This window comes from Muscardinus avellanarius, assembly GCF_963383645.1.
Source record: "Muscardinus avellanarius genome assembly, chromosome: X".
NCBI lineage: Eukaryota > Metazoa > Chordata > Mammalia > Rodentia > Gliridae > Muscardinus > Muscardinus avellanarius.
This window is the reverse complement of record NC_137792.1, coordinates 105,067,101-105,094,799: the sequence shown is the minus strand read 5'-3', so window position 1 is coordinate 105,094,799 and position 27,699 is coordinate 105,067,101. Positions and strand designations below refer to the sequence as shown.

General features: G+C 40.9%; 1 protein-coding gene across 2 annotated transcripts in view; it reads right to left on the bottom strand.

Annotated features, from left to right (window-relative positions):
• HEPH (hephaestin) overlaps positions 1–26,027 on the bottom strand; it is a gene marked incomplete at both ends in the record, with an annotated part of 94,869 nt that extends 68,842 nt beyond the window's left edge. The window contains 6 exons of one of the 2 annotated variants that reach the window (XM_080719215.1): positions 941–1,195; positions 2,505–2,687; positions 4,818–5,030; positions 7,505–7,749; positions 10,961–11,139; positions 25,887–26,027. In XM_080719215.1, the coding sequence (XP_080575341.1) occupies positions 941–1,195; positions 2,505–2,687; positions 4,818–5,030; positions 7,505–7,749; positions 10,961–11,127 (1,063 nt within the window). Of the gene's footprint in view, positions 1–940; positions 1,196–2,504; positions 2,688–4,817; positions 5,031–7,504; positions 7,750–10,960; positions 11,140–25,886 lie in introns of those variants that run through there. The other variant, XM_080719216.1, reaches the window with a different exon arrangement.
• Between the last annotated feature and the right edge of the window lie 1,672 nt (positions 26,028–27,699).

Here is a 27,699-nt window from a genome sequence, read left to right as displayed (position 1 = left end):
TCATCTGGTTCCTAGGTCTTCACGTGTTCCACTATCATGCCACGTCCCTAACTTCAGTCCATATTTGTGCTCTCTAATCTCGGCACCTTTGTGATCAAGGACAGATCCTAAATGATGGGGCACATCCAATTGGCCGCTATTGACTCAAACATACCATCCCAAACTCATTATTCCACCATTCCTAACTCCTCCCCTGCACAAACCCACTTTCAACACCTTCCCAATTCATAGTACATCAAATAATATGGGAAAGTAAGAGCAGAAGATGACAAAAGAGACTACTGAGATCAGCCCTCCCAACTTATTGATATGGCAAATGAGGTCGAGAAATGAAAAGGGACTTGCCCAAAGTCGTGTAACGAGTTTTTCACAGAGATGAAACTGCAACTCATGCCTTCTCACCACACATCTCATGTTCTTCCCACTATCTCACAAAGTTCCCTTCCCCTCTCATGGTCCTCAATGCACTACACTTTAATCATTGTCTCCCTGCAAACAAAAATCTTCTTACTGCTGTTGAGTCCCAACTAGAGTGTCACTACTTACCCACAATACTCCATAATTCCTGCAAAAACCTTACTCTCCTTTAACTGATCTGTCATTCGCTCTCCATTCAGCCAACTGAAAATGCCGCCAGATCTTAATTCCTTACAATTCTAGACAAAAACAGAGCAGCTTAAAAGCCTACCTATCCAACTCTAGGCCATCTTCTTTTCGAGACAGGGAAGATTAAACTCAGAGAGATATGTCCAAGAATACTCAGTAACTTAGAGGCAGTACAAAGAAAGAACCTAAGCACCCCGACTTAAGCACCATTTATAGCAAGATGCCCCACCTAGAAGAACTATGTTATGGCTCAAAGCCCAAGTTCAGCCTCCTGTCAAGCATTATTTACACCTCCCAACCATATACCCCAATAGTCGACAGTGTTGGGTCTCACCTTGCAAGTGACTGTTCACTTGACAGGTAATTAACCAGGTGCCAGGTTCCTGGGGCACCATCTCTGCAGTCACAAAGGTAGCTGGAAAGATGTGAGCCACATCAGTGCGGTGTCCACGGGTGGTCAGCATTTGTCCATGGAAGAAAGCTGTGTGGACATCCACTTCATTTCCCATGCCAAACATGTGCCAGGCCACAGGCTTCTGTGCACACATGCTTAGCCCTGGTAAGTTCCCAAAGACAAAGCCATTGATTGCTGCCAAAGAAAAACCAAAGGAAATACCAGAGTTGGGAAAGGACCGAACAATGTTAGAAGCCTCACCATCTGACAACAATAATAGAGAACATTTAAAGGAGGTTTCTAAGAGCATAATGCACTGACCATATGCATTATATCATTTCAATACTACAAACAGCTATGGGAAAACGGCAGCTATCATTAATGTCTATTCAAAAGAGTGAGAAAACCAAGGCCCAGAGAGTTAAAAGTTACTTCTCTCCAAAGGCCACGGAGCTATTATGTAGTAAGGCCAATATTTCAAGCCAGCTATCTGAGGAAGCTCACTGGGGAATGAGGTTATTTTGCTGGCTAGGCTTTCGTTTCAGGCTGGTTTCCTTTTGAAATTTCCACAGGACAAGTGTCACATTATAATCAATTATTATAAAGCCCAAGAGAAATCTTAGCTGTCTAAGCCATCCTTTACATCTTCCCTCTGAGTTTTTAGCTCCCCTTGGGGCTGTCTGGCTTTGAGCCCACCCTGTCACCAAAGGTAAGCAAGCCACTACCTTAATTAACAAAAACAAAGTCAAGTTGTTTCTATTCTTCAAATCAGTGCTCTGCTCATGCCTCGGGGCCTTTGGGCTTTTACTTTGTTTTTAATTTAATTAGTCTAGTCAATTCCCTTATAGACATAAGCCCAGAGTAGGATGGGGGATATAAACAAGATAGTTTGAAAACAACCATTCTTCTCTACAAAGCAGAAAATTCTTCCAGCTGGCCTCCTTTTTAAAACAGACAAAGATTAATTAGTTCTATCAGTAGGCAGCCTCACTAAAGTGACTAAGAACGTAGTATGTGACTTTCAAAACACGAGCCTTGGCTTGTCCATACTGTGCGACAGGTTAGCCTAGTGGCAGAGGCACAGCCTACACAGAAAAATCTGAGCTGGAAATGTATTTTTTGGTTTGGTACTGGGGACTGAACCCAGGGGCTATCTACCTCTGAGCTATGCCCATAGAAGTGTTTTTTTTTTTTTTTTTTTTTGAAATAGGGACTTGATAAGTTACCACGCACTGGCCTTGAACCTGCGAGTTCCTGTCTCTGACTCTAACGTACTGGGATTGCAGATGTGCATCACAACACCTGCCTCAGGGTTGGAATTTCAGTTGTGCCATTTACTTGATTCATAATATTGGGAGTTTTACTGTTCTCATGGGCAAAACAGAAAAGTCACCTGCTCCTTACCCTAGTAAGGATTAAAAAGGGCCAGATATATGAAGGTCGGGGGAAACTATATATATATCAGTGTCCACTTGTATAACATGGCCACTTCCTCTCAGCTCACCATGCATCCTGTTGCTCTCCTGGAAGGCCTCATCCTCTTTGTCCACTGAGGCAGGGTCTGAACAGTAAGTGGCAATGTTCTCATCAAGGTGCCAGCTGAGGTTCTCATCCACCACGCTGAAGAGCAGGAAGAAATCATGGTCCACGTCCTGCCGCCGAGGAGTGGGGTTCCCATCCAGGGTTCCTAGAGCGAGTATGAAAGGCCCCTTATGAACTTACTTTCCCTAGCAACAGTAAGCTGTAAAGGCTACTCGTAAGAAAGGAATAGGAAGAGATGGGCTGTATGAGTCCATTAGCAACAGAAAAGCAAATATAGCCTTCTCATATGCTGATTTTCATTTCCAAACTCCCCATATAAAACCACTGATTCAGTTGAACCTGGAACTTGAGGGTGGGACACAAAAGATCTACAGTAATAGCCTCCCACCATCCGTGATTACTTCTTTAACCCAGGGCCTGAACATGAACACATTCCTACCACATCTTAGTCTTCAGGTCTGAATATTCCTTGAACATATCCTATGTCCACACAAGTTTTCAATCTTGCCCAATACTCTGAAGGCTACACTTTCAATTTTATCCATGCCTACATATATTACTTCAACAGGACTTAAATTCCAGCATGACTAATTTGAGGGTTGTTTATTTGGTACTGGGGAGTACTGGGGATTGAACCAAAGTTCATACTATCTCTGAGCTATGTCCTAGCCATTTTTATTTTTTATTTTTTTATTTTTTGTGGTACTGGAAGTGGAACCCAGAGGCTTTTTACCTACGGGCTATACTCCCAGACCTATTTTATATTTTTTATTTGGAAATAAGATCTCACTAATTTTCTGAGAGCCTCACTAAGTAGCTGAGCCTGGCTTTGAACTTGTGCAATCTCTCTGTCTCAGCCTCCCAAACTCAGGGATTACAAGTGTGTGCCACCACGCCCGGCTCCATTTTTATTTTTATATTTTGAAAGCCTCTCTAAATTAGGGTGCTCTGGCGTCTAACTTGTCTCAGTCCCCCCAGTATCAGGATCACAGTTATATGCCATCATGCCTGGCTGATGTTCTACAGTACCAGATGCTAAGTATTGATGACAACAATCTGATATATTTCAATGTCATTTCATTTTAATATCTTTTAATTTTGAGACCGAGTATCTCTATGATGCCCAGGCCTTTTTTTGGTACTGGAAAATCAATCCAAGGACACTCTTCTTCTAAACAACACCCCAGGCCTTTTTATTTTTTATTTTGAAAAATGGTCTTGCTAAGTTGTTGAGGTTCTTGCTTCATTGCTGAGGCTGGCCTCGAACCTGTGATCTCCTCTCTCAGCCTCCAAAATACTGGGGTTACAGGTGTGCATCATCACACCAAGCCACCCAGACTAATTTGAGTTTTAAAACTGAAACAAGGCCAGGAGTAGTAGTGCACACTTGTAATCCTAGTATTTGGGAGGCTGAGATAGGAGGATCACAGGTTTGAAAACAGCCTCCGCAAGTAATGAGACTCTCATCAACAAGTGAGACATTGTTTCAAAATAAAAATGACAAGCCAGGTGTGGTGGTGCACACTTGTAATCTCAGCATTCAGTAGGCTGAGACTGGAGGATCTTGGTTTGCGGACAGTCTCAGCTACTTAGTGAGGCCGTCTGCTACTTAGTGAGACCCTGTTTCAAATTGAAGAATAAAAAATAGGGCAGAGGGTGTAGCTTGGAGGTCAAATGCCCCTGGGTTCCATCCCCAGACCTGCAAAAATAAATAAAAATAAATAAAAATGACAAAAAATAGACTAGGTGTAGTTCAGATGTAGAACACCCTAGGTTTATTCCCAAGTAATTTACACACACACACACACACACACACACACACACACACACATACACACACAAATAAGAAAGTAGAAAAGTGATTTTTTTTTTTTTTGCAGTACTGGGGATGGAACCCAGGGGCATTCTACCTCTGAGCAACACCCCAGCCCTATTTTTTATTCTTTACTTTGAAACAGGGTCTCACTGAGTTACAAAGGGCCTCACTAAGTAGTAGTTGAGGCTGTCCATGAACCGTGATCCTTTCTTTCACAGCCTCCTGAAAGCTGGGATTACAAACGTGTGCCACCACGCCCAGCTGAAAAGTGTTTTTTAGAAAAAAGATAATACTATAAATTTTTAAAAACTAGTGGAAAAGGAGTTTGGCATAGTTGCTCCTATTAATAAAAAAAGAGTGATAAATTAATACTCCTCTGGCTGCTCAAAATGAAGGTGATTCAACCTGCTTCCCCAAGATGCCCCAAACTGCATCCCATAGTACATCTTTGGGACCTACCTTTTTTACAGGTGATAAGGAGTCCAATGAGGCCAGTTGCGATGTCTCGTGGAGCATCTACATGGGAATGGTAAATCCAAGTGAGGCATGCTGGGTCAGCATTGGTGGGTGCATGGCCCTCTGGAATGGTCCAGTTGTAGAGATGGCTGCCACCAGGAGGAATAGCATCATCAGCTTTCAGCATTCCAGAAGTGCCATCCGGGTACAGGGAGCCTAGAAAATGAAAGGGCATATTCCTAATACCAGGATGAGTAAAAGGGAGCATGGCAGACACGGAAGCCAAGAGAGGGCAGACGTACAGCACATGTAGGTCTGGTCTCGAGGAATGTAAGATTCTAAGGTCCAGGACAGCCTAGTGGATGGAGAGACAGCAGCCACTTCAGAGGGAGCTGTGGCCGAATACTGCTGCTTGGCCTAATCTAGTAGTGCTCCAGTACAAAGCTGGTGACGGAAAGCAAGGCATACGGCAGCATTCCCTCCCTTCAACAACTCCCTTTAGAAAAAGAAAAGGCAGACAATCATAGAATTTCAGTCTAAAAGCAACTGAATGATTAGCTGGTTCACTAACCCACTGTATGGAAGAGAAAACTGAAAAGACTTGTAGTAGTTAATGGACAAGCTAGGATCCTTATTTGTTCCATATCCATCACCTTAAAGTCCTGTCATTCTTCTATTTTGGGATATAAAATAAATTATTTTATTTTTATTGTGTGTGTGTGTGTGTGTGTGTGTGTGTGTGTGTGTGTGGTGCTGGAGATTAAACCCAGGGACATTCTACCGCCGAGCCACACCCTCAGCCCTATTTTTTTTTCTTATTTTGAAACTGCGTCTCACTGAGTTGCAGAGGAGCTCGCTAGGTAGCTGAGGCTGGCCACAAACCGCAATCCTCCTGTCTCAGCCTACCAAATGCTGGGATTACAAGCGTGCACCCCTGCCCGGCTAAAATAATTTTAAGTATACTCACACTGCTGGGTCACATAGCACCAGAATGTTTTCCTCCTAACTATAGCATTGTACCCATTCAGTAACTTTTCCTCTCCCCCATTCTCTTCAGCCTTTGATAACTACTATTCTATTCTACTATGAAATTTATGTATTTATTTATACTGGGGATTGAACCCAAGGACATTCTACCTCTAAACTATAAAATTAACTGTTTAATATTTATTTATTTATTTATTTATTTATTTATTTATTTATACTGTGGATTGAACCCAAGAACATTCTACCTCTGAACTATACCCCCTTTGTATAAGTTGCTGAGGGTCTTACTAAATTGTCTGAGAGCTGGGCATGTTGGTGCATGTGTCTAATCCCGGTACTTGAGAGGCTGAGATAGGAAGGATTGCAAGTTTGAGGCCAGCCTCAGCTACTTAGTGAGGCCCTCCCCAACTTAGTGAGACCCTATTTCAAAATTAAAAAAAAATAGGACTGGGGGGTGTAGCTCGTAAGTAGAATTCCCCTGGGTTCAATTCCTAGTATTGAAGAAAAAAAAACAGACTCAGTCTCCCAAGTACTGGAATTACAGGCATGCATCACCAACATGCCCCACAAATCACCTGTTTAAGATTCCACGTATGAGTGAAATCATGTGGCATCTTTCTGTGCCTGTCTTATTAACACAATATAATGGTCCTCAGATTCATCTATGTGTTCATAAAAGATTGAATTTCCTCCTACTTTAAGGATGTATAATATTCCATTGTGTATATATATATACCTTTTCTTAATGTTGCTGAGAATAGAAACCAAGGCCTTGTACATGTCAGACAAGCAGACACTGAGTCACATGCCCAGGGCTATGTCTTAATCTGTTTGTCTGTTGATGGACATTTAATTAATTCCACATCCTGGCTATCATGAATAGTGCTACAATAAGCACTAAGGTATACGTGTCACCTTTGTCATTCTGATTTCATTTCCTTGTGTATATACTGAATAGCGGGATAGTTGGGTGGTACTATTTTTTGTTTTCCAGGAACCTTCGTGGTGTTCCATAATATTTACATTCCTACCAACAGTATATAGAAGTTTCCTTTCTCTACATCCTCAACACAATCTAGAAACTTCTGATTTCCCTCCTTTCCCCCCCTAACTCACTACTTTTAATATAATAGGTCACTGGGGACTAAAATATTAAGAGATACAGAAAAATAAGCTTATTTTCTTGTTTGGGAAAAAAAATGGACCTTCTGGAAGAATGGCCCAGGAATAGCACTTCCTTAGGCTTAGGTTATAGCTCAGTGGTAGTGTTTGCCTAATATGTGTGAAGCCCTGAGTTCAATCTCCAGTACAGCCATAAACAAACAAACAGAAGATAACAATTCCTTATACTCACAGCACACATTTCTTTTCAAAGCATATAGAAAGATTCTAAAAAAAACACTACTCAAGTAGCTCTTTTTGATTAAATAAAAAAGAAAACAGAGAAAGGGAGATTGTATCTTCACATTCCTGATAAGGAATCTAAAGCCCAAAGAAAAGCAGTGATTTGCCCAGGATACCCAACAGTTTTCAAATAACAGAACTGATACTGCTCCCCAGGCACATCTACTCTGAGCAAAGTCTTTGCCACCTCAGATCAATAAATAAGAAAATATTATTCTTGCTCCCAGCTCTTTTCTCTCAGGTAGCAGTAAAGGGAAATGATATTTGTTGGGAGTGAGAGAAAGGGTGGGCTGGTTTACCTTCCGAGTCCTTCTCATAGAAAACGCCATGGGGGTGGATGGTATAGGGACGAGTGGCAAAATTCTTCAGATGGATAAGGATGATATCCCCCACCTCAGCCTGTATCACTGGCCCCAGGAAGCCTGACCAGGCAGGCTGGCCCACTTCATCCGTGTATGAGTCATCCTTGTATTCTTTATAGACGGTTTTTTTGTAGGTGCTCCCTATCCGGTTCTTATCAGACTTTAGGAAGTTGGAAGCCACTCTGGGAAAGAAGAAAACAAAGAGCTACAATTTTTCCACCATCTTCAAACTGCTGGAGGTTTGTTTCCCAGAAGAGGCTGACAAAAGTGTTTCCATCTTTGTTTAGAACAAAACAAGAGGAAATGGAATTGTACTTATAAAACATGAAAGCTGCAGGTTTAAGTGTTAGAAAATGGGAAGTAGTTAAGTTGAAGCATATGAAATTGCTGACATTTGATGATTTGTACTCTCCAAAAAGGCAATTTCACATGGTTCAACCCAATAAGTCACAATAGGGAGACGCGCAGCTGTGTACTGACTCTTTTTAAGTGATCAACTTCTCATTAATGTGGTCTGAACATCAACCTGTTATATATGCAGAGTCTTAAAGCACAGTGGTTATAACCACAAACTCTGTGGCCAAGCCACTGGGATTAAATGCCAACTCTGCCACTTCCAAATTTGTGGGATGTTGAACAAGTTACTTAATTCCTCTGTGTTAAATCATCCCATCTGCAAAATGATGATGACCACAATATCTAACCTAAACAGTTGTTATTGGTTACTAAAGTAACCAAAATATAGGATCGGGAGTGTATCTCAGTTATAGAATATATGCTTAGCAGCCACAGGGCCCTTGGTTTGATTACTAGTCTCACAACAAAAAGGAAACCAAAAATTAAAATACATTAAAAATTTAGAGCCAAAGTGTGGTGACCTGATGCTCTCTCAAAATAAAATAAAAGGCTATGTATGTAGTTCAGTGGTAGAACACTTGCCAACAGGTGCAATGCCCTGGGTTCCCCCCACTACAGAAGAAGAAAGAAGAAGAGGAAGAGAGAGGAAGAGGAAGAAGAAGAGGAAGAGGAAGAGGAAGAAGAAGAAGAAGAAGAAGAAGAAGAAGAAGAAGAAGAAGAAGAAGAAGAAGAAGAAGAAGAAGAAGGGGGAGGGGAGTGGAGGGGAGGGGAGGGGGAGAGGAGGAGGAGGAAATGATAAATATAAAGCTTAGAACAGTACCTAGAAAGTTGCAAATGCTAAATAAATGCTATTACCTTAAAGTATTAAGGGTGGGAAGTTATTCACTCAAGGACAATTTTAATACAAGGACTCTGTGACTCCAAAATGATGCATTGTAGGTTAAAAAAAAGAGTTTGGAAAATTATAGGCATACATTTATAATCTCAGCACTTAGGAGACTGAGACAGGATGATTTTAGGTTTGAGGCCAGCCTCAGCAACTTATCATGATCCTCAGCACCTTGGTGAGACCCTGTTTCAAAATAAAATAAGGCTGGGACTGTACAACTGCGTTAATCCCCAGTAACATGCGCGCACGCACACACACACACACACACACACACACACACACACACACGTGCAGTTCTGGGGATGTAGTTTAGTGGTAAAGCACTTGCACAGCATGCCTGAGACCCTGGGTTCCATCTTAATCATGAAGAAAAAGAAAAGAAAAAATATAACAGTTGTTATTCCTACTATAATTCTTCCTTAAAACTTCCAAGATGTTAGAGTAAACTTTGAAAACTCTGAAGCTTTGGAAAGATAAAGTGAGTCATGGTCACAAACGATTCTTTTATACATTCATTCATATTTTTCAACAGATGTTATTTTTGTAGAGCATAGTGAGAGTTTATAAAATAAAAAGGCTAATCCTCTGAGGGAGAGAATGATGAGAAGAATCAAAGCGTTGGATTCACATTATGTAGGTTCAAATTCTAGTTCTTCCATTTACTAGCTGTGGGACTTCAATAAATCACTTGACTCCTATAAGCCTCAGTTTTCTCATCTATAAAATGAGAATACTGGGGTTGGGGGTACAGCTCAGTGGAATAATATGTGCTTAGCATATGTAAGTCTCCACTTTCACCTTCTAGTGCACATGTACACACACACATATATGTATGTATGTGTATGTGTAAATTAATGTATAAATGCATATATATTATATACATATACTAACTTCTTAGACTTTTATAGGAATTAGGGGAATGCCTAGAATTAGGTATCTGTCACTGAATGTTATATTGGTGACAACTATTACTATCATTTCCTTGCTTCTAGGACACGCTCTATTTTCTCACATTTTCATAGACCTAATATCAGTTTAGATCCACTAAATTATGGGAGCATAGTTTTACCACAAGCATCCTACACGCATTATATATTTTCCTTTTTTTCAGCACCAGGAATGGAACCCAGGGGCATTCTACCTCCAAGCTACATCCCCAGCCCTATTTTTTATTCTTTAATTTGAAACTGGGTCTCACTGAGTTGCAAAGGGCCTCACTAGTTAGCTGAGGCTGTCCGTGAACCGTGATCCTCTGGTCTCAGCCTTCCGACTGCTGGGATTACTAGCGTGCACCACCACGCCCGGCATTTTCCTTTTTTTTAATCAGGCAAATAGCTGTTAGAATCAAGGTCATAAGAAACTATCTTTAGGACTCTACAAATACTAAGGCACCTCAGTGTGGAAAAGTAAACTCCAGACTGAATGCTGGCTCTTGAGACAACCAGTCCCAGGATACCTGCTGCTTCATACATGGCTCAGAGAGATGGGGAGCTGAATGCTACCACGCCCGGCAAAAGAGCCCTCAAAAGGTTAACTTTTTGCTGGATGCTGTGGCGCACATCTGTAATCCTAGCTACTCAGAACCTGAGGCAAGAGGTCCACAAGTTCAAGGCCAGCCTCAGAAGTTTAGCAAGACTCTTTCTCACAATAAAAGAAAAAAGAGCCAGGCGTGGTAGCGCACGCTTGTAATCCCAGAATTAACAAGGCTGAGACAGGAGGATCTAGGTTCGCTGGCAGCCTCAGCTACTTCGTGAGGCTCTTTGCAACTCAGTGAGACCCTGTTTCAAAATAAAGAATTAAAAAAATAGGGCTGGAGGTATAGTTTGAAGGTAGAATGCCCCTGGGTTCCATCCCAAGTACCACAATAAATAAATAAATAAATAAATAAATAAATAAATAAATAAATTTGGGCATGGTGGCACATGCCTGTAATCCCAGTAGGGTGGCTGAGACAAGAATATCACAGGTTTCAAGACCAATCTCAGCCACCTAGTGAGCCCCCATATCAAAATAAAAATAGCTGGGGATAGAGTTGAGAGGTAGAACACTCTGGCTTTAATTCTAAATACCACAAAAAAGTCTGCTTTCTGATTTCAAGGGTGGCCCCCTCCAGCTTCAGATTTGATACAATAAGAAATTAAACCTACATGTCATTGTCCAGAGGCTGGTCTGTGATGACATTCTTTCCCTCAGGAGCATAGTTCCACTGTATATCCTGGATGCCCAGGTAGTAGACTCGAGTAGCTCCATTGGTCAGTAGAGGCCACAAGGACTGCAGGAACAACAAGGCCCAGAAATGGTGGCCTGGCTCCATAGCCCAATTGATCTGGGAAAAAATGAAATGAAAGCTGCTTTCATGAAAGAAACAGAATGAAAGGGTTTTGCATGTGTCTTGGAAAATGAAGAGACAAGGGCTAGACCAAGTGACTGAAAGAGCAAAACCCAATTTATCCAGTCTCTTGAACTTACCTGATTCCTTTCAGTTCAACAAGTGTCCAAAGATTTCTATACATTGGATATTGGAGGACAAAGTTAAAGTCACCTGTCCTGAAAATCATGCATCATTTGGTTCAGAAGAGGAATCTGGATTCATCGGTAGTATAGAAGAAAGAATATTCTTGGCCCAAGAATCAGAACAGGCACCAGCAGCCTGATTGGGCCACATTGACTTGCTCAGTGCCTCTTTTGAGTCACTAACTCTTCTTTGCCTGTTTTCCCTAAGTCAAAGGAGAAGACGACTCATTGCTGCTACTTCCCATCATCTATAAACTGTGTTTGGAAACAAATGAAAACTCATCAAAATATATTTACTAGAATATTCACAGGCCCAAAGAGAAACAGCCATAACGTCTATAAGTACTAAGATGGATGAATAAAATGTATCTTATTCATACAATAAATTATTTGTGGCAAAAATAATGACCAAACTACAACTATGTACAATAATATGGATAACTCTCTCAAATGTAATGTTGCAGTAAGAAACCAGAAACAGTGTACATACGGTATGATTTCATTTGTAATAAAATAAAAAAATAAGAGAAACATAATCTAGGCTATTAGAAATAAAGATAGGGGGTAAGAAATAGGTAACTCAGTGGTGGAGCACTTACCCAGTATGTGTCGTGCCCTGGGTTTCATCCCCAACATCCCCCCAAGAGAAAAGGAGTTCAGAGACAGAGGAGGAAGAAAGAGAGAAACTTAAGATCATTGAAGAGGGAAATGTTCTAGGTTTCTTGATCTATATGTCAGTTGTGTGGGTATGTTCAGTTTGTGAAAATACATTGAAATATAAATTTAAAATTTATGTAATTTTCCATGCATATTTTACTTCAAAATATTAAAAGTAAAACAAAAACAAATGAGTGTATGTGAGGGAAATATTTTGAACTTCTCAGATAAAATGTTTTCTGCTGATTCCCAAACCCTTTTCACAGATCCAAGCCTGACTCAGAATCAGACCCAAGCTTCTTAGCCTCTCAATTTAATGTTATAAGCCAGAAAGTTAGACTTCTTGGAAGCTGGGATGAAGTGTTCAGCCACACTATACAGAGATAGCTAAACCCAGAAACACAAACCATGCCAGGTGTGGTGACATATACCTGTAATCCCAGCTTCTCTGCAGTCCAAGGCAGGAAGATCACACATTCAAGGCCAGCCTGGGCAATTTAGCAAGACTTCATTTCAAAATAAAATAATATGGTTTAGGGCTATATCTCAGTGTAGAGCACTTGCCAAGCATGTGCAAGGCCGTATGTTCCATCCTCAGTATCACAAAACACATACACACATACACATATCACATCACATCACATAAACAAACATATACACATATGTGCATACACAGGCAGACACAACTATTACTTAAAGAGAGTGACACACATACTTTGTATACACACATAAACCACAGTCACAAAGACATAGTCACCTTCACATTAATAATAGGTATTTTGCATGCCCATGGTGCACCTGTTCTAAGTGTTTTGCATAGATTAAATCTTCTTATCCTCACTACCACCCTATGAAATATATGCCATTATTATCCCCATATTACAGTGGAGGAACTATAGAACAGAGGTGTAGAGTAATTTGCCCAAGGCCATTTAGTTAACAATCAGTAGAGTTGAGATTTGATTCCAGGAAGTATGGCACCAGCATCTATGACCTTAATCACCATGCTACACTACCTTCTACAAAAACACACTTGCACACTCAGTTACATACTAATAAAACATGCACATGCCCATACAGCTATATCTAGGAAAAAACACATACAATCTGAAACATCCAATTATATGTGATTATGATCACTTTAGAAAGACATATATAGACAGAGATAATGATAATAATAGCTACCATTCACTGAGGGATTGGTACATATAACATGTTCAGTGTAATTCACTAAATCTTCAACCCAAGTCAATGTAATAGGAACTATTAATTTAAAAAATATAAATTCAATCCCTAGCAACACCAAAAAAAGAAAGAAGTTAAAGGATGTGCATTGATTCACATGTGGGTAGAAAAGTCCCAGATATGCACCCCACCTGAACTCATATATTTACCCTGATTAAATTAAAAAAGACCTATGGACTTCATTTTTTTTTTTTTTTTGGTGGTACTGGGGTTCCTGGAAGCCCTTCTACCTCCGGTATACACTCCCATGGGCTACACTCCCAGACCTATTTTTTTTTAATGTGGAAACAGAGTCTCTTAAACCAGAGAGGCTGGCTCCGAACCAGCGCAATCCTCCTGTCTCTGCCTCCCAAGCATGGGGATTACAAGCGTGCGCCACTACGCCCAGCTAGACTTCATTTTTTGTGGGTGTGGTATTGAGGATTGAACCCAGGTGCCCTCTACCACTAAAATGCATCTCAGTCCTCTCTTATTTATTTTTATTTTTTGGTTCTGAGGATTGAATCCCGGGGCGGGGGCTTCTACCTCTGAGTTACAGCCGTCCTTAGTTTACTTTTTTTATTTTAAAACAGGATCTCATAAGTTGTGGAGGGCTTCACTAAATTGCTGTGGCTGCCCACGAACTTGTGATCCTCCTGTCTTAGCCTCCCAACTACTCGGATTACAGATGTGTTCCATAAGGCCCAGATCCTATAAACTTTCTAACAAACTTTCAGGCATCTTCATACAAGGCAATCTTCCAATTATTCATTTCCGGTCTCCAAATCACAATGGGCAGAAAGCCCTTGATGTAAGAAATGATCTGTACTGGCGTTCTTTCTGAAACCTGACTCTTCACTGAACAGTGATATAGCCTTGGGTGTTACTTTACAACTCTAAACCTGTTTTCTCAGCTATAAAGAGGGTATAATAATATCAGCTTTGGAGAAATAAATCATAAAACTTACATAAAAGGCCTCCAGTAAAATCAGTGTTTGGAACATAGTAGAGAGTCACTACTGGTATTCTTTCTCTTTACTCTTGGCTACACTTTGTTAATTTATCCTAACTATCTCCCACAAAACATACTTTTCTTTTGTACTGGTGTTTGCACCAAAGGACACTTTATCACTAAGCTACACCCCCAGTCCTTTGATTTATATTTTGAGACAGGGTCTCACTAAGTTGCCCAAGCTGGCCTTTAACGTGTGCTCCTCGTGTCTCAGCTTCCAAAATACTGGGATTACAGGTGTACTCCACCATGATCAGCTACAAACCATACTTTCTTTATTTTTTCTCCCAGGGCTAAATTAAATACCAACTACACTAGAAGGCCATCTCTAGCCTTTTCATATCACTGTCTTCTGATGTGCTACTTACTCTAAATTGTACCCAACAATGTATTATTGTTACCCTTCTAAGCTGCCTAGCAAACTGTCATTATTTCCCAGATTCAACTATAAACTCATTGAGAATGGATGTCATATCATAGAGGTTTTTATAGATATATAAATATGTAGATCTATGGTAATGAAAGCCTAGTTGGTGAGACATGACAGCAAATTCTAAAATGATATAAAAAGGCCCAAGTAAGCTGGGTGTGTGGTGCACACTCATAATCCCAGTACTTGAGAGGCTAAGACTGGAGAATCACAGGTTTGAGTCAGAAACTTGGTGAGAACCTGTATCAAATTTTTAAAAAAATTAAAAAGTGCTACGGTGTATCATAGAGGTAGAATGCCTATCCGTTCGCCGGGCGTGGTGGTGCACGCTTGTAATCCCCGCGCTTAGAAGGCAGAGACAGGAGGATCGTGCAGGTTCGAAGCCAGCTGCGTGCTGGTTTAGGAGACCCTGCTTCCAAATAAAAATGTAAAACTAGGTCTGGGAGTGTAAACTGGAGGTAGAAGGGCTTCCAGGAACCCCAGTACCACAAAAAAAAGAAAAAAAAAACTGTCGGTTCAATTCCGAACACTAATAAATAAATAATAAATTTAAAAATGAATAAAATCTTTTTTTTTGGTGGTACTGGGGTTCCTGGAAGCCATTCTACCTCCGGGCTCCACTCCCAGACCTATTTTATATTTTTGAAACAGGGTCTCTTATGCCAGCGCGGCTGGCTTCGAACCTGCGTGATCCTCCTGTCTCCGCCTCCCAAGCGCTGGGATTACAAGCGTGCGCCACCACGCCCGGCCTTAAAAATGAATAAAATCTAAAAGTAGAGCGCTAGGGGTATAGCTTGGATGCAAAATGCTTCTGGGTTCAATATCCAGTACCAGAAAGAAAGAAAGAAAGAAAGAAAGAAAGAAAGAAAGAAAGAAAGAAAGAAAGAAAGAAAGAGAAAGAAAGAAATAGGGAGGGAAGAAGAAAAGAAGACAGGAAAAAAGGAAGAATGGAAGGAAGAAAGGAAGGAAAGAGAGGGAAAGGAATGAAGGAAGAGAGGAAGAGAGAGAAGAGAAAAGAGAAAGGAAAAAAATGCATTTCCCACCAGTTGACTCCAGTTCAAATTCTTCCACTAATGCAGAGTGACTTGGAACAAGTTTCCTCAGCTAAATGAGTTTCAGTTCCCCAACTATAAAATAATGGAACATGCCAGGTGCAATGGAACAGGCCTATAATCACAGTACTTGGGAGGCTAAGACAGGAGAATTACAGGTTCCAGACCAGTCCAGGCAATTTTGCAAGACCCTCAGCAACTTAATAAGACACTATTTCAAAAAGTTTTAAAGGCCAACAAGAGAGCAGCACACCTGTAATCCTAATATTTGGGAGCCTGAGACAGGAGAATCTCAAGTTTGAGGCCAGCCTCAACAACTTAATGAGGCTCTCAACAACCTAGCAGGACTCTGATTCCAAATAAAAAACAACAGGGTCGCGTGGAATGCCCCTGGGTTTAATCCCCAGTACCATAAAAATAACAAAAAAGGGGTGGCTGGGGATGTGTCTTGGAGACAGAGTGCACATGGGTTCAATCCCTAGTACCAAAAAACAGTAACTGCAATAATATAATGAAACACATAGAGCTGGACCATACTTCTTACTTTTTGGGAGTCAAAGGACATTTTATAATCAAATAAAATAAACAAAGGCAGAACTATAAAAAGGTGGTATAAAATGAGCTCTCAAAGAATCCTTCCAGGTCTCACACAATTCTGATACATTCACTAATACATACACTCACATGCACCTCCATACAGTTCCATATATGGTCACACAAAGCACCATTCCTTGGAACCCTCAACAGGGAGGGAGTTTCCTCTGTTCACTACAAGTTGGAATGCAACAAGGACCTCCTTCAAACTTCCTTTTACAGTGGTATCAGCAAGGCAGTTGTGCCTTGAAATTATTTACCTAGAGAGAAATCTATCTCAGTTAAGAGTTCCACAATCAGAGAAGCACATGGTAAACTTGGAAATGTTCCCAGGAGAGACTAGTACAGACCTTCAGCATACAATGAACAAGCATTCAAAGGTGGTGACTAATAGTCCAAAGGGCTTAGACCTTTTATTCCCATAGAATCTGGGGAAAATACTACCTAATATTCACCTAGCAGTTTCCACTTTATCTGCCATCTTAGGTCATTCTCAGAATCCTGTGAGATAAGTATTTCCTACTGCATCCAGGGCACAGGCTTGGGAATTACATCTCCTGAAAGAATCCTGGCTCCACTTTCCCTAGCTGTGTGACTTGGGAAACGACTTCATTTCTCTACCCAGAGATTTTACCTATAATATTATTAGCTATCTCGTGGGGTGGAGAAGATTAAATGAATTGAGATCTATAAGTGCATAAAGCACAAACAAATGTTTAAATGAAAAGTAAATCGTTGAAAAGTAGGAGTGGCAAACCAATTGCAGCAGTGCACATCTGTAATCCCAGTACCTGGGTTGCCGAGACAGGAGGATTACAAGTTCAAGACCAGCTTCAAAAACAACAAAACTTTGTCTCAAACAAAAATACAGGTGGGATTATAGCTCAGTTGCAGAGTTTCTGGATTAAATCCCCAGTGTCACAAAAATATGAATGACTATTATAATCACAAATGAAAAGTAGATTAAGAAATGAAACCCAGCTGAACATGGTGGCACACGCTTGTAATCTCAGCGTTTGGGAGGTTGAGACAGGAGGATTGCGGTCTGAGGACAGCCTCAGCTACTTAGTGAGGCCCTTTGCAGCTCAGTGAGACCCTGTTTCAAAATGAAGAATAACAAATAAAAAATAGGGCTGAGGATGTAGCTCAGAGGTAGGATGCCCATGGGTTCCATCCCCAGTAGAACCAAAAAAAAAAAAGTGTAACCTGTCATAGTAACAAAATTTTACCTTTTTGTTTTGTTTTGGTTTGGGTTTTTTTGGTGGTACTTGGGTTCCTGGAAACCCTTCTACCTCTGGGTTATACTCCCAGGCCTATTTTTATGTGTTTTTTTTTTTTAATTTGGAAACAGGATCTCTTAAGCCAGCATGGCTGGCTTCGAACCTGCGTGATCCTCCTGTCTCCGCCTCCCAAGCGCAGGGATTACAAGAGTGCGCCACCACGCCCGGCGCTACCTTTTTTTTTTTTTTTTTTTGAGGTACTGGGGATCAAACCCAAAAACTTACAGATGCTAGGCAAGCATTCTACCACTAAGCCTCACTCCCAGTACAAAGCTTCACCTTTTGATGTATAGACACAAACATGGACATTCTAAAGTTCTGATATACAGTGTACAGATATATGTACATGTGTATAAAAGACATTTAATCCAGATTGAAGTTATTCCCTCTTTGGATGCAACATGAAACAATGGAAAAATAACTAGAGCTTTACTGGGCATGGTGTGATATGCCTGTAATCCCAGAAACTTGGGAGACTGAAGCAGGAGGATCACAAGTTTAAGGACAGCCTGAGCAATTTAGTAAAACCTTGTCTCAAAATAAAATTAAAAAGTCCTGGGTTATAAGTCAGTGGTAGAGTATCTCTAGGTTCAATCCCCAGTGTAGAAAAGCGTTCTAGAACTTTTGAGTCAGTCAATCTTAGAGCACTATTTTAAGTTGTGTTTAAATGAGATAACCTTATATAGTACCCAGGACGTAGTAAACAACTGATAAATATTAGTTTTCCTTCCTTATAATTACTGACTTCCTTTCTTTCCCCTCCAAGGCTAAATGTATCACTGAAATTATTATTATTGTCATTTAATTTTGTTTTATAGTATACTTTAAGAGCAGAGGAAAGGCAGAATCCATAAAATTCCTTTAGAACTAACTGGGTATTTCACAGTAACATGAAAAGAATTCAGACATCTCTCAAAATGTGTTCCAGTTCTGGATTCATTGTTTATTCATTATATAACCTTGAACATGTCACCTAAATTCTTGAGTTTAAGTTTCCTCATCTCTTAAATGGGGAAAAAATATCTACCTTGGGCACCTCATTAGTTTGTTAGGAAGATCAAATGAGATGAAAGATGTGAAATCTCTGTGCAAATTTTTCACTTGGCCAAAGATATTTTTCTCTATGCTGAGTTCATAGGATAGAGCCCGACTGATGAGAGGAAAGTAAAGGAAAAGAGAAAAGGAGAAATGAAATAGGCAATTTAAACAAGAATCTGGGAAAAAGTAAAGAGGAAATATTTTTTAAAGTAAAAAGAAAGCTGTGTGTGATAGTGTACACCTGTACTCCCAGTACTTGAAAGCCTCAGACAGGAAGATCTTCAGGTTTAAGGCCAAGCCTCAGCAATTTAGCAGGACCCTCAGCTACTTAGGGAGACCCTGTTTTGCAATATAAATAAATAAATACATAAGCAAATAAGTAAGTAAAGGGATGTGTAGAACAGAGGAATAGCCTTGAGTTCAAACCCCAGTACTAAGAAAAATAAAGGAAAGAAAAAGACAAGAAATGAAATAGGTAAGTAAGAGTTGTGGGAAAAAGTAAAAAGGAAATTTTTTAGGTAAAAATGGAAGTTGGTTCTGGTGGTACACTTCTGTAATTCCAGTACTTGGGTGCGTGAGACGGGAGGATGGCAGGTTCAAGGCCGGCCTCAGCAACTTAGTGAGACCCTATTTCAAAACTCAAAATAAATCTGGATGTGGTAACTCACCCTTGTAAACCTAGTATGTAGGAGGCTGAGATAGGAGGATCGCTGGTTCCCAGCCAGCCTCAGCTACTTAGTGAGGCCCTCCACAACTTAGTGAGACCAAGTTTCAAAATAAAGAATATAAAATAAAGCTGAGGGTACAGTTCAGAGGTAGAATCCTCCTAAATTCAATCCCCAGTACCAAAAAAAGAAGGACAAAATAAAATAGGGCTGGGAGTATAGGGCTCAGAGGTAGACTACCCCTGGGCTAGATCCCAGTACTGAAAACAAAAACAAAAACAGTACAAAGGAAAGCCGAAGGAAGGGGTATTCAAAGGAAGAAAAAGCTAAAGATAAAATTTCTGAAAATGGACATAAGTTTAGTTTGAAATGGAGATAAGTTTAGTTGATGTACACTGAGAGAAGGTCCACCACCATTAAGTCAAACCTCTCCCCCCTTTACATAACTTTCATCCTAAAGTCACCTGGGCCTGGGCCTTTTAACCATGATAATTTGCATCCCATTTCCCCTTGAATTTGCAAGCTATTCCTTTAATGTGACTGAGCTCTTGTCTGTTCCTTCACCTACCTTTCTGACTTAAGGTAGACTGGGCTAAACAGGCTCATCCTGGACAAAAGATTACTCCTCTAATTTGGAATGCGGGGTACCCCTGGCATCCGGTCTCCAACCTCACAAGAGCTTTCCTAATAACTCTCCATCAGGATTCACATTTTGAGCAGGGTGTTGGGGCACATGCAGCATTCAGGAGGCTGAGACCGGAGGATCACAGTTGGCAAACAACCTCAGCTACTTAGTGAGGCCCTTTGCAACTCAGTAAGACCCTGTTTCAAAATAATCAAAAAAAAAATAGGGCTGGGGTGTAGCTTGGAAGTAGAATGGCCTGGATTTCACTTCCAGTACCATAAAAAAGAAATTCAATAGATGGATAGAATTAAAGAAAAATAAAAAATAAATATATATAAGAATATAAAATATAAATATAAAAATTTCAAATATATGTTAAAAGCACAGAATCTTAAATGAATCCCTATATATAATAAACCAAGCTTCAAAAATTATCAACATATAGAGCCGGGTGTGGTGGCACACGCTTGTAATCCCAGCATTTGAGAGGCTGAGACAGGACAGCCTTAGCTACTCAATGAGAGTAGTGAGACCTTCTGCAACTCAATGAGACCCTGTTTCAAAATAAAGCAAAAAAATTAGGACTGAGAGTGTAGCTCAGAAGTAGAATGCCCCTAGGTTCCATCCCCAGTACTGCAAAAAAAAAAAAATAAATAAAATGATTCATCTTTTAGAAACTGGCACAGGGTCTCTGGAATCCCAGTACTTAGAGGCTGAGACAGAACGATGGCAGGCTAAAGGCCAGCCGGAAAAACTTAGCAAGACCTTGTTTCAAATTTTAAAAAGACAGGCGAGGTGTTTAGCTCAGTGGTAGAGTCCCTGGGTTCAATCCCCAGTACGTAAGAAACATTTTTAAAATTAAAAATTCACCTTTGGTCCTCTCCTTTCTTAAGTGGTTGCTGCTCTTTCTTCACCCTATGATAAAAAATATATATATACTGATGTTAAAAACCTTGATTCAAATCCCATTTCTATGTGACCTTTCAAAAATTATTTTCAACTCAATCTTTCTCATCCCCAAAGTGGTCTTTCACTAGTTTTGAGGCAGAAACAAAATAATATTTAAGCTCCTACCAAAGGACTTGCTTGGCATATAATGCTCAGTAATGAGAAATTGAATGCATTATAGGCTCACACATCCACAAAAAGCTTTAAAACCCATCTTTTTTACGATATATAAAAGCTGATGGGAATGATAAAGGGGTTCAGTTGCTTAAAATCATGCAGTCGTCATTTGAATCCATGTTTACTAAAAGATCCTTCTATTTAGACAATAAGAGCAAAACAATTCGGCTTCTTAGCTTAGTTCAGCTCTCACTTACTGGCTTACTCTGCTCATCTTGTCTCCAAATAGAAAACCAAGCATGGATATTTTTTCAAGAGTTTATGCCTCCCATTTAGGTAGCCTTTAGGTCCATCACCACAATAAGCCTGCCCCAACCTGGGAGACTGAAGATGAGCAAGCTGTTTTGACAGAAAAAAGATCCCTTCTTTAGGACTCAAGAATCATCCCAGACAGTCATGCCAGTGTGATCCTAGCCATTTTGGAGAGAGGAACAAAAGGAGCCTATTGTCTCCTTTAACTCCTCTCTCTCTGCACCCAGCCAAACTTCCTCCAACTTCTCAGCCACTTACTTTCCAAGCGGCCCAGGACCCCCCTAAACCCAGATGAATAAGGGTTTTCTTTTATCTAGGAAGGCTGAGAAATTGTTGGAAAGAGGAAAGAAAGCTTACCTTTGCTAGAGGAAACCCTTTCACATTCATTTCAGCGACCCATTGATGGTGAACTGCAGACCCCAGTCTGAGCCTGTCAGCCCTGTTCACTCTGTATTCTGGGTTACAGGGCCTTTCTCATAAATTAAGTCCAGGGCTCCAGTTTGGCCGGGGTTCCTGGGGTGACTGAGTGGGGGAGGGGAAGTGCTGGGTGCCCTCTTTTCCAGAAACAACTATTGGAATGTCCTGTTCCGGGCCGGTTTGGTACAAAACCCGGGACGGTTCTTTGACCATATCCGGGCGTTTTCCAAATCCTGGTTAGGATCTCAACAAGAGGAATTACAAGGGGGTGGGCTGCAAATCTGTTATCGCAGCTTGCTAGTTGGTCTTTGCTGAGCAGGGAGGGGAATGCACTGTCTGAATGGCTAGCCAAGCCCGCAGGCAGATTCCAACAGCCCATTTAAGAAATTAGCTGGGCCGTGGGTGTAGCTCACTGGTAGAGCTCATACCTAGCAATTTTAAGGCCCTGGGTTCAATGCCCAGCACAAAGACAGACAGGCAAAAAGATACAGACAGAAAAAAGAAAGAGCCAGTTATGGTGGTGCACGACTCTAATAGAGAGAGAGAGAGAGAGAGAGAGAGAGAGAAAATTTGGTTTGAGACTGGAGGATCACGGGTCCAAGCCCAGATTCCACATCTTAGCCAGACCCTCAGCAACTTAGCAAAACCCTGTTTCAAAATTTAAAAATAAAATTTGCTACTGTTTATATACTTTTTGTGGTTTATATCTTTTATAAATATAAAATATATGCCTCTTTTAAGGAAAAAGCAGTAAATTCTTTTTTCTTTGAATTCTGTTTTATATAATATTAATACTGCAAACCCATTTTATTTTCATCCAAAATTGTTACATTTTTATATCACTTTGCTTTGTGTAATTTTGTTTGCTCTAGGGTCTGCTCAGTTTGGGGCTGCACACATGTTTCTGGCTTATACTGCAATTTTACTTTTTCAATTACAGTAAGAGAAATACTAAAAAAATAATAAAAAATAAAAAATAAATGCATTTGGGCTGAGAAAGGAGGATCACAGGTTCAAGGCCAGATTCCACATCTTAGTGAGACCCTCAGCAACTTAGAAAGACACTGTTTCAAATTTTAAAAAAATAAAAATAAAAGATCTGCTAATGTGGCTCAGAGGTAGAAGCCCAAGCCCTTGGGTTCCATCCCCAGTATTTTGTAGAGATTACTGGGTCTGAGAAGAGCCTGTATTCCCATTAACATTTTTCCTTTCTTGCTCTAAAGCAGTTATCAGTCAAGTCTGTTATTCTGAGGTCATGGCTGGTTGGTAATATAAAACCAACAATAAAACAAACAGCTTTTTCCCCTGGATTCCAGGCCACTTTATGTGCATTTTCTCACTTCAATTGTTTCACACTTATCCTGTAAGATGAGGACTCAATCTTTTATATTTTATAATTTAAAAAACTGGGCTCTGTAAGGAAAGGTAAACTGTTCAAGGTCACACATTTAGGAAGTAAGAAAGGGGGAAATCATGCAGAGTCTGTCTACCACAGATTCCCAAAGTGGTATATATTGCTCCTCAGGTAGGCCCTGGAAGAATCCAAGAGGGCTGTTAAGTAGCCTCATATGTAATTGGGAGCATTACAATTAGCACCTCAACACCCAATGAGGTGCTAAGTATTTTTTTTTCTGAAAGAGGGTGTTAAGCAAATAAATCTGAGGATCTAGCCTGGCATGGAGACACAAACTTGGAGGCTGAGACAGGAGGATTGCAGATTCGGTTCGAGGCCAGCCTCCATAACTTAGAGAGACCCTGTTTCAAAATAAAGCACACACTTGTAATCCCAGCATTTGGGAGGCTGAGACAGGAGGATCACAGTTCACCCCCAGCCTCAGCTACTTAGTGAGGCCCTTTGCAACTTAAAAAGACCCGGTTTCAAAATAAAGAATAAAAAATAGAGTTGGGGGTGTAGCTCAGAGGTAGAATGCCCCTGGGTTCCATCCCCAGGACCTCAAAAAATAAAAATAAATAAAAAGTAAAAAGAGCTGGATGTGTAGCAGGAAGGTAGAATGCCCTTGAGTTCATTCCTCAGTACCATAGAGATAAAAGGGGCGGGGGTATGGGATTCTGAGCTATGACATCACCACCCTGTGAGGTTGGAGGAAGAAGCAAAGCTCTTTTGAGGTACTGTTAGCATTCAAGGGAAGGAGACTAGGCTTTGTGGCTCGTTGTACCCCAGGAATATTCCACAAATTGGCAGAAAAAAATACTAGGTTTTATTCAAAGCCAGCTTTGAAAGGAAGATGGAAGAAATTTTTGTTTTAAATCTCCATCTTCAGAGGACTAGGTGGGGAAAACTTATAAAAGAAGAGGCAGCATGGGAGGAAGTGCAGGAAATATACATATGTAGATTTAGCTGGGCTCCGTTGATCAAAGAACCCGACTTTCTCAGCTTCCTAGGTGTCCTCAATGGGAGAAAGTTTTTATTCTCAGTATGAAGAAATTTCTAAGTTAAACCCATTTGGAGCTTTTCATTTCAAAGGGGTCTGTTTTAGTGGGGGAAGGAACTTAATTATTAGGTGTCTGCAGTCCACCAGTCACTGCTAGGATTTTTTTTTTTTTTTTGGTGGGTCTGGGGATGGAACCCAGGGGCATTTGACCTCCGAGCTACACCCCGTGCCCTTTTTTTATTCTTTATTTTGAAACAGGGTCTCACTGAGTTGCAGAGGGCCTCACTAAGGAGCTGAGGCTGTTGTTGAACCACGATCCTCCTGGCTCAGCCTCCCGAATGCTGGAAATAGAAGTGTGTGTCACCACGCCCGGCACTGCTAGGATTTTTTTTTTCAGAATTTCTTTTTTTAATTTTTTTTAATTTCTTTCTTTTAATAATTTTTAATGAACATAAATAGTATACATTTAAACTATATTTGGTGCCCTCTCCCCCCCACCCCCGTTTTCCCCTCCCCCTCCCACCAATGGTTGTCCAGGTTAACTATGTCATATTCATAATTTTACACATATTCAGATATAGACCCTCATTAATCAAGATCAGCCTTCCTCCTCTCCTATCTTTCCATTCAAACTTTGCTGATATTTCCTCTCCATTATCTATAGTCCCAGTATACTGCTAGGAATTTTTAACACACAATAACTCTGCCTCAGTCCTTTCTAGCAGACGCTAAAGTGAAACTCCATGAATATATTAACATTTTCTAGCTGATGAAACCACATGTAGATAGGAGATAGCCTGGATTAGCCTAGGTCAGTCAACAACCTGAAAACTAAGACCCACAAAAATTAAAAATAATTTTTAAGAGTTACTGACACCTGTAATCTTAGTACTGGGAGACTGAGAAAGGAGGATCAAAGGAAATGAGGATCAAGAGTCCAGCCTCAGCAACTTAATGAGACATAATTTCAAAATAAAATATAAAAAGATATTTGGGAGGTGAAGACTGGAAGATCACAGTTCGAGGACAGCCTTAGCTACTTAGTGAGGCACTTCACAACTCAGTGAGACCCTGTTTCAAAAAAGAAAAAAACTAAAAAATAGGGCTGGAAGTGTAGCTCAGAGGTATAATGCCCCTGGATTTCATCTACAGTACCACACGAAAAAAGAGCTGTAGATGTAGCTAAAGAAGGAAGGAAGGAAGGAAGGAAGGAAGGAAGGAAGGAAGGAAGGAAGGAAGGAAGGGAGGGAGGGAGGGAGGGAGGAAAGGAGGGAGGGAGGGAGGGAGGGAGGAGAAAGAACAAAACAAAAAAATTAAAAGTAAAATGGGCCCTAGAATTTTAAGGGCAAAACTGGGTCTGGATTTGTTTGAAGCCAAAGACTATCCTTGTTCCTGCCAGAAAGAAAAAGTATTCAAAGAAACACTGGCCTGAGTGAAATGACTTAGGTCTCAGCTACACTTGCTTGGGCAGTAAATTGTCTATGTGGCTTTGGCCTCGGTCCACCAGGCCTTTTTCTATTTATATAATCAGAACATTGAACTAAAATGTGGACCTTCTCAGCTTTGGAAAATACATATGATACCATGAAAAGGGTGCATTCTAGATAGTAACAGTGAAAGCAAAAGAAGTTTACAAGATTCAAAGTAGAAGGAAAGAATGGATGGGAAGTAATAGGTGGAGATGAGGTTAAGTACCCTAAGCCGGCTTCCGAAGTACTGTATCTACTCACCAGACTCAGGAACAGGAGGGTCACAGGTGTGATGGAGGTTCTACCACCTGGTGTCCTTATTTTACGATGAGGAGATCGTGGCTAGGAGCAGATGCTGTTCTTCAGACAGGCCTGACACATTTTCGTCTCCTGCATTTAAAGTGTCTGGAGCAGGGTCCAGGGAACAGGCTTTCAGAAGTCTGAGCTGGTGGAACAAAGTCTGGATCATAAACCACCAGTTTCTTAAGGGTGTTCAGACACTTAGGAGCTGCCCCATGGCCTGCAGCCCAGGCCAAGCAAAGTGGCCACACCAGCGGAGGAGGGAGGAGCCACCAGCCTAGGCAACCTTGGAAACGCCGGGTGGTCAAGGGAAGCTGGATCAGGCCAACGAGGCAGCACCCTGGGATTATCTGCCTGGCACAGAGGTGGACCTTGAAGCTAGAGAGGGAAGGAGGGGACCAAACCCATTAACCTGGGATCCAAGTCCAGGCTTTAAGGCATTTATGACAGGGAGGGGAAGGGATAAGGCCTCTCCTCTGACTCACGAAAGACAACAAGAAACAGGTCATTATAGACGCTCTTGAGTCAACACAGTGAAGACTACAGGAGGCCAGCTGGGCCAGATTTCCGGGCCTGTATTATTAATTCAGCAATTTTACTGAAAGTACACAGTGTCCCGACCACTTCTGCAAATTCTAAGTACATTTCTGGTGCTTTCGCTCAGGGGTCACATGAAAAAAGTTGTGTGTGTGTGTGTGTGTGTGTGTGTGTGTGTGTGTGTGTGTGAGTGTGTGTATATATGTGTGTGAGTATGTGTTACTAGGGATTGGATTTAAAGGTATTCTACCTCCAAGATATACCCCAGCCCTATTTTATTTTTTCATTTTGAAACAGGGTCTTGCTAAATTGCTAAGGGCCTCACTAAGTTGCTGAGGATGGCCTTGACCCTGTCATCTTCCTGTTTCAGGCTAATAGGATTATAGAAGCACACCACCACACCCCTGGTTATGAAAAACATTTTTTGTGTGTGTGGTACTGGGGGTGGAACCCAGAGGCTTTCTACCTCCGGGCTATACTCCCAGACCTATTTTCTATTTTATTTGGAAACAGGGTCTCACTAAGTTGCTGAGAGCCTCACTCAGTAGCCAAGGCTGACTTTGAACCCGTGTGATCTTCCTGTCTCAGCCTCCCAAGCACTGGGATTACAACCGTGTGCCACCATGCCCGGCACTGAAAAACATTTTAAAATTGAGGTCTGTAGAACAGAAGTGGCAAACATTTTCAGTAAATGGTCAGCTTTACTGAAATGTTTTATTTTACTTTCTTTTATTTTGTTTTTGTGGCACTGTGGATTAAATACAGGGTGTTTTATCACTGAGCCACAGCCCAGCCCATTTTAATTTTTATTCTGAGCCAGTGTTTTGCATAACCTGGCCTCAGATTTGCTATCCTCTAATCTCAGCCTCCCAAGTACTGGGATTACAGGTGTGCACCATTATGCCTGGTAAAATTAGTAAATATTTTATGTGCGGATGATACACTTCTTTTTTTGTGTGTGTGGTAACTGGGAATGAAACCCAGGGGCTTTCTACCTCCGGGATATACTCCCAGACCTATTTTATACTTTATTTGGGAACAGGGTCTCAGTAAATTGCTGAGAGCCTCATTAAGTAGGTGAGGCTGGCTTCGAACCCATGTGATCCTCCTGTCTCAGCCTCCCAAGCGCTAGGATTACAAGCGTGCGCCACCATGCCCTGTTTCCAGAAGATACATTTCTGTATGTTATAACTACTCAAATCTGCAGTTGTAGCTCATAGATATACCTAAATTCCAAAAAAATTATATAAAAACGGCACTGTGCAAGACATACTCCTGATATAGACTTCTTTTATAACTTAA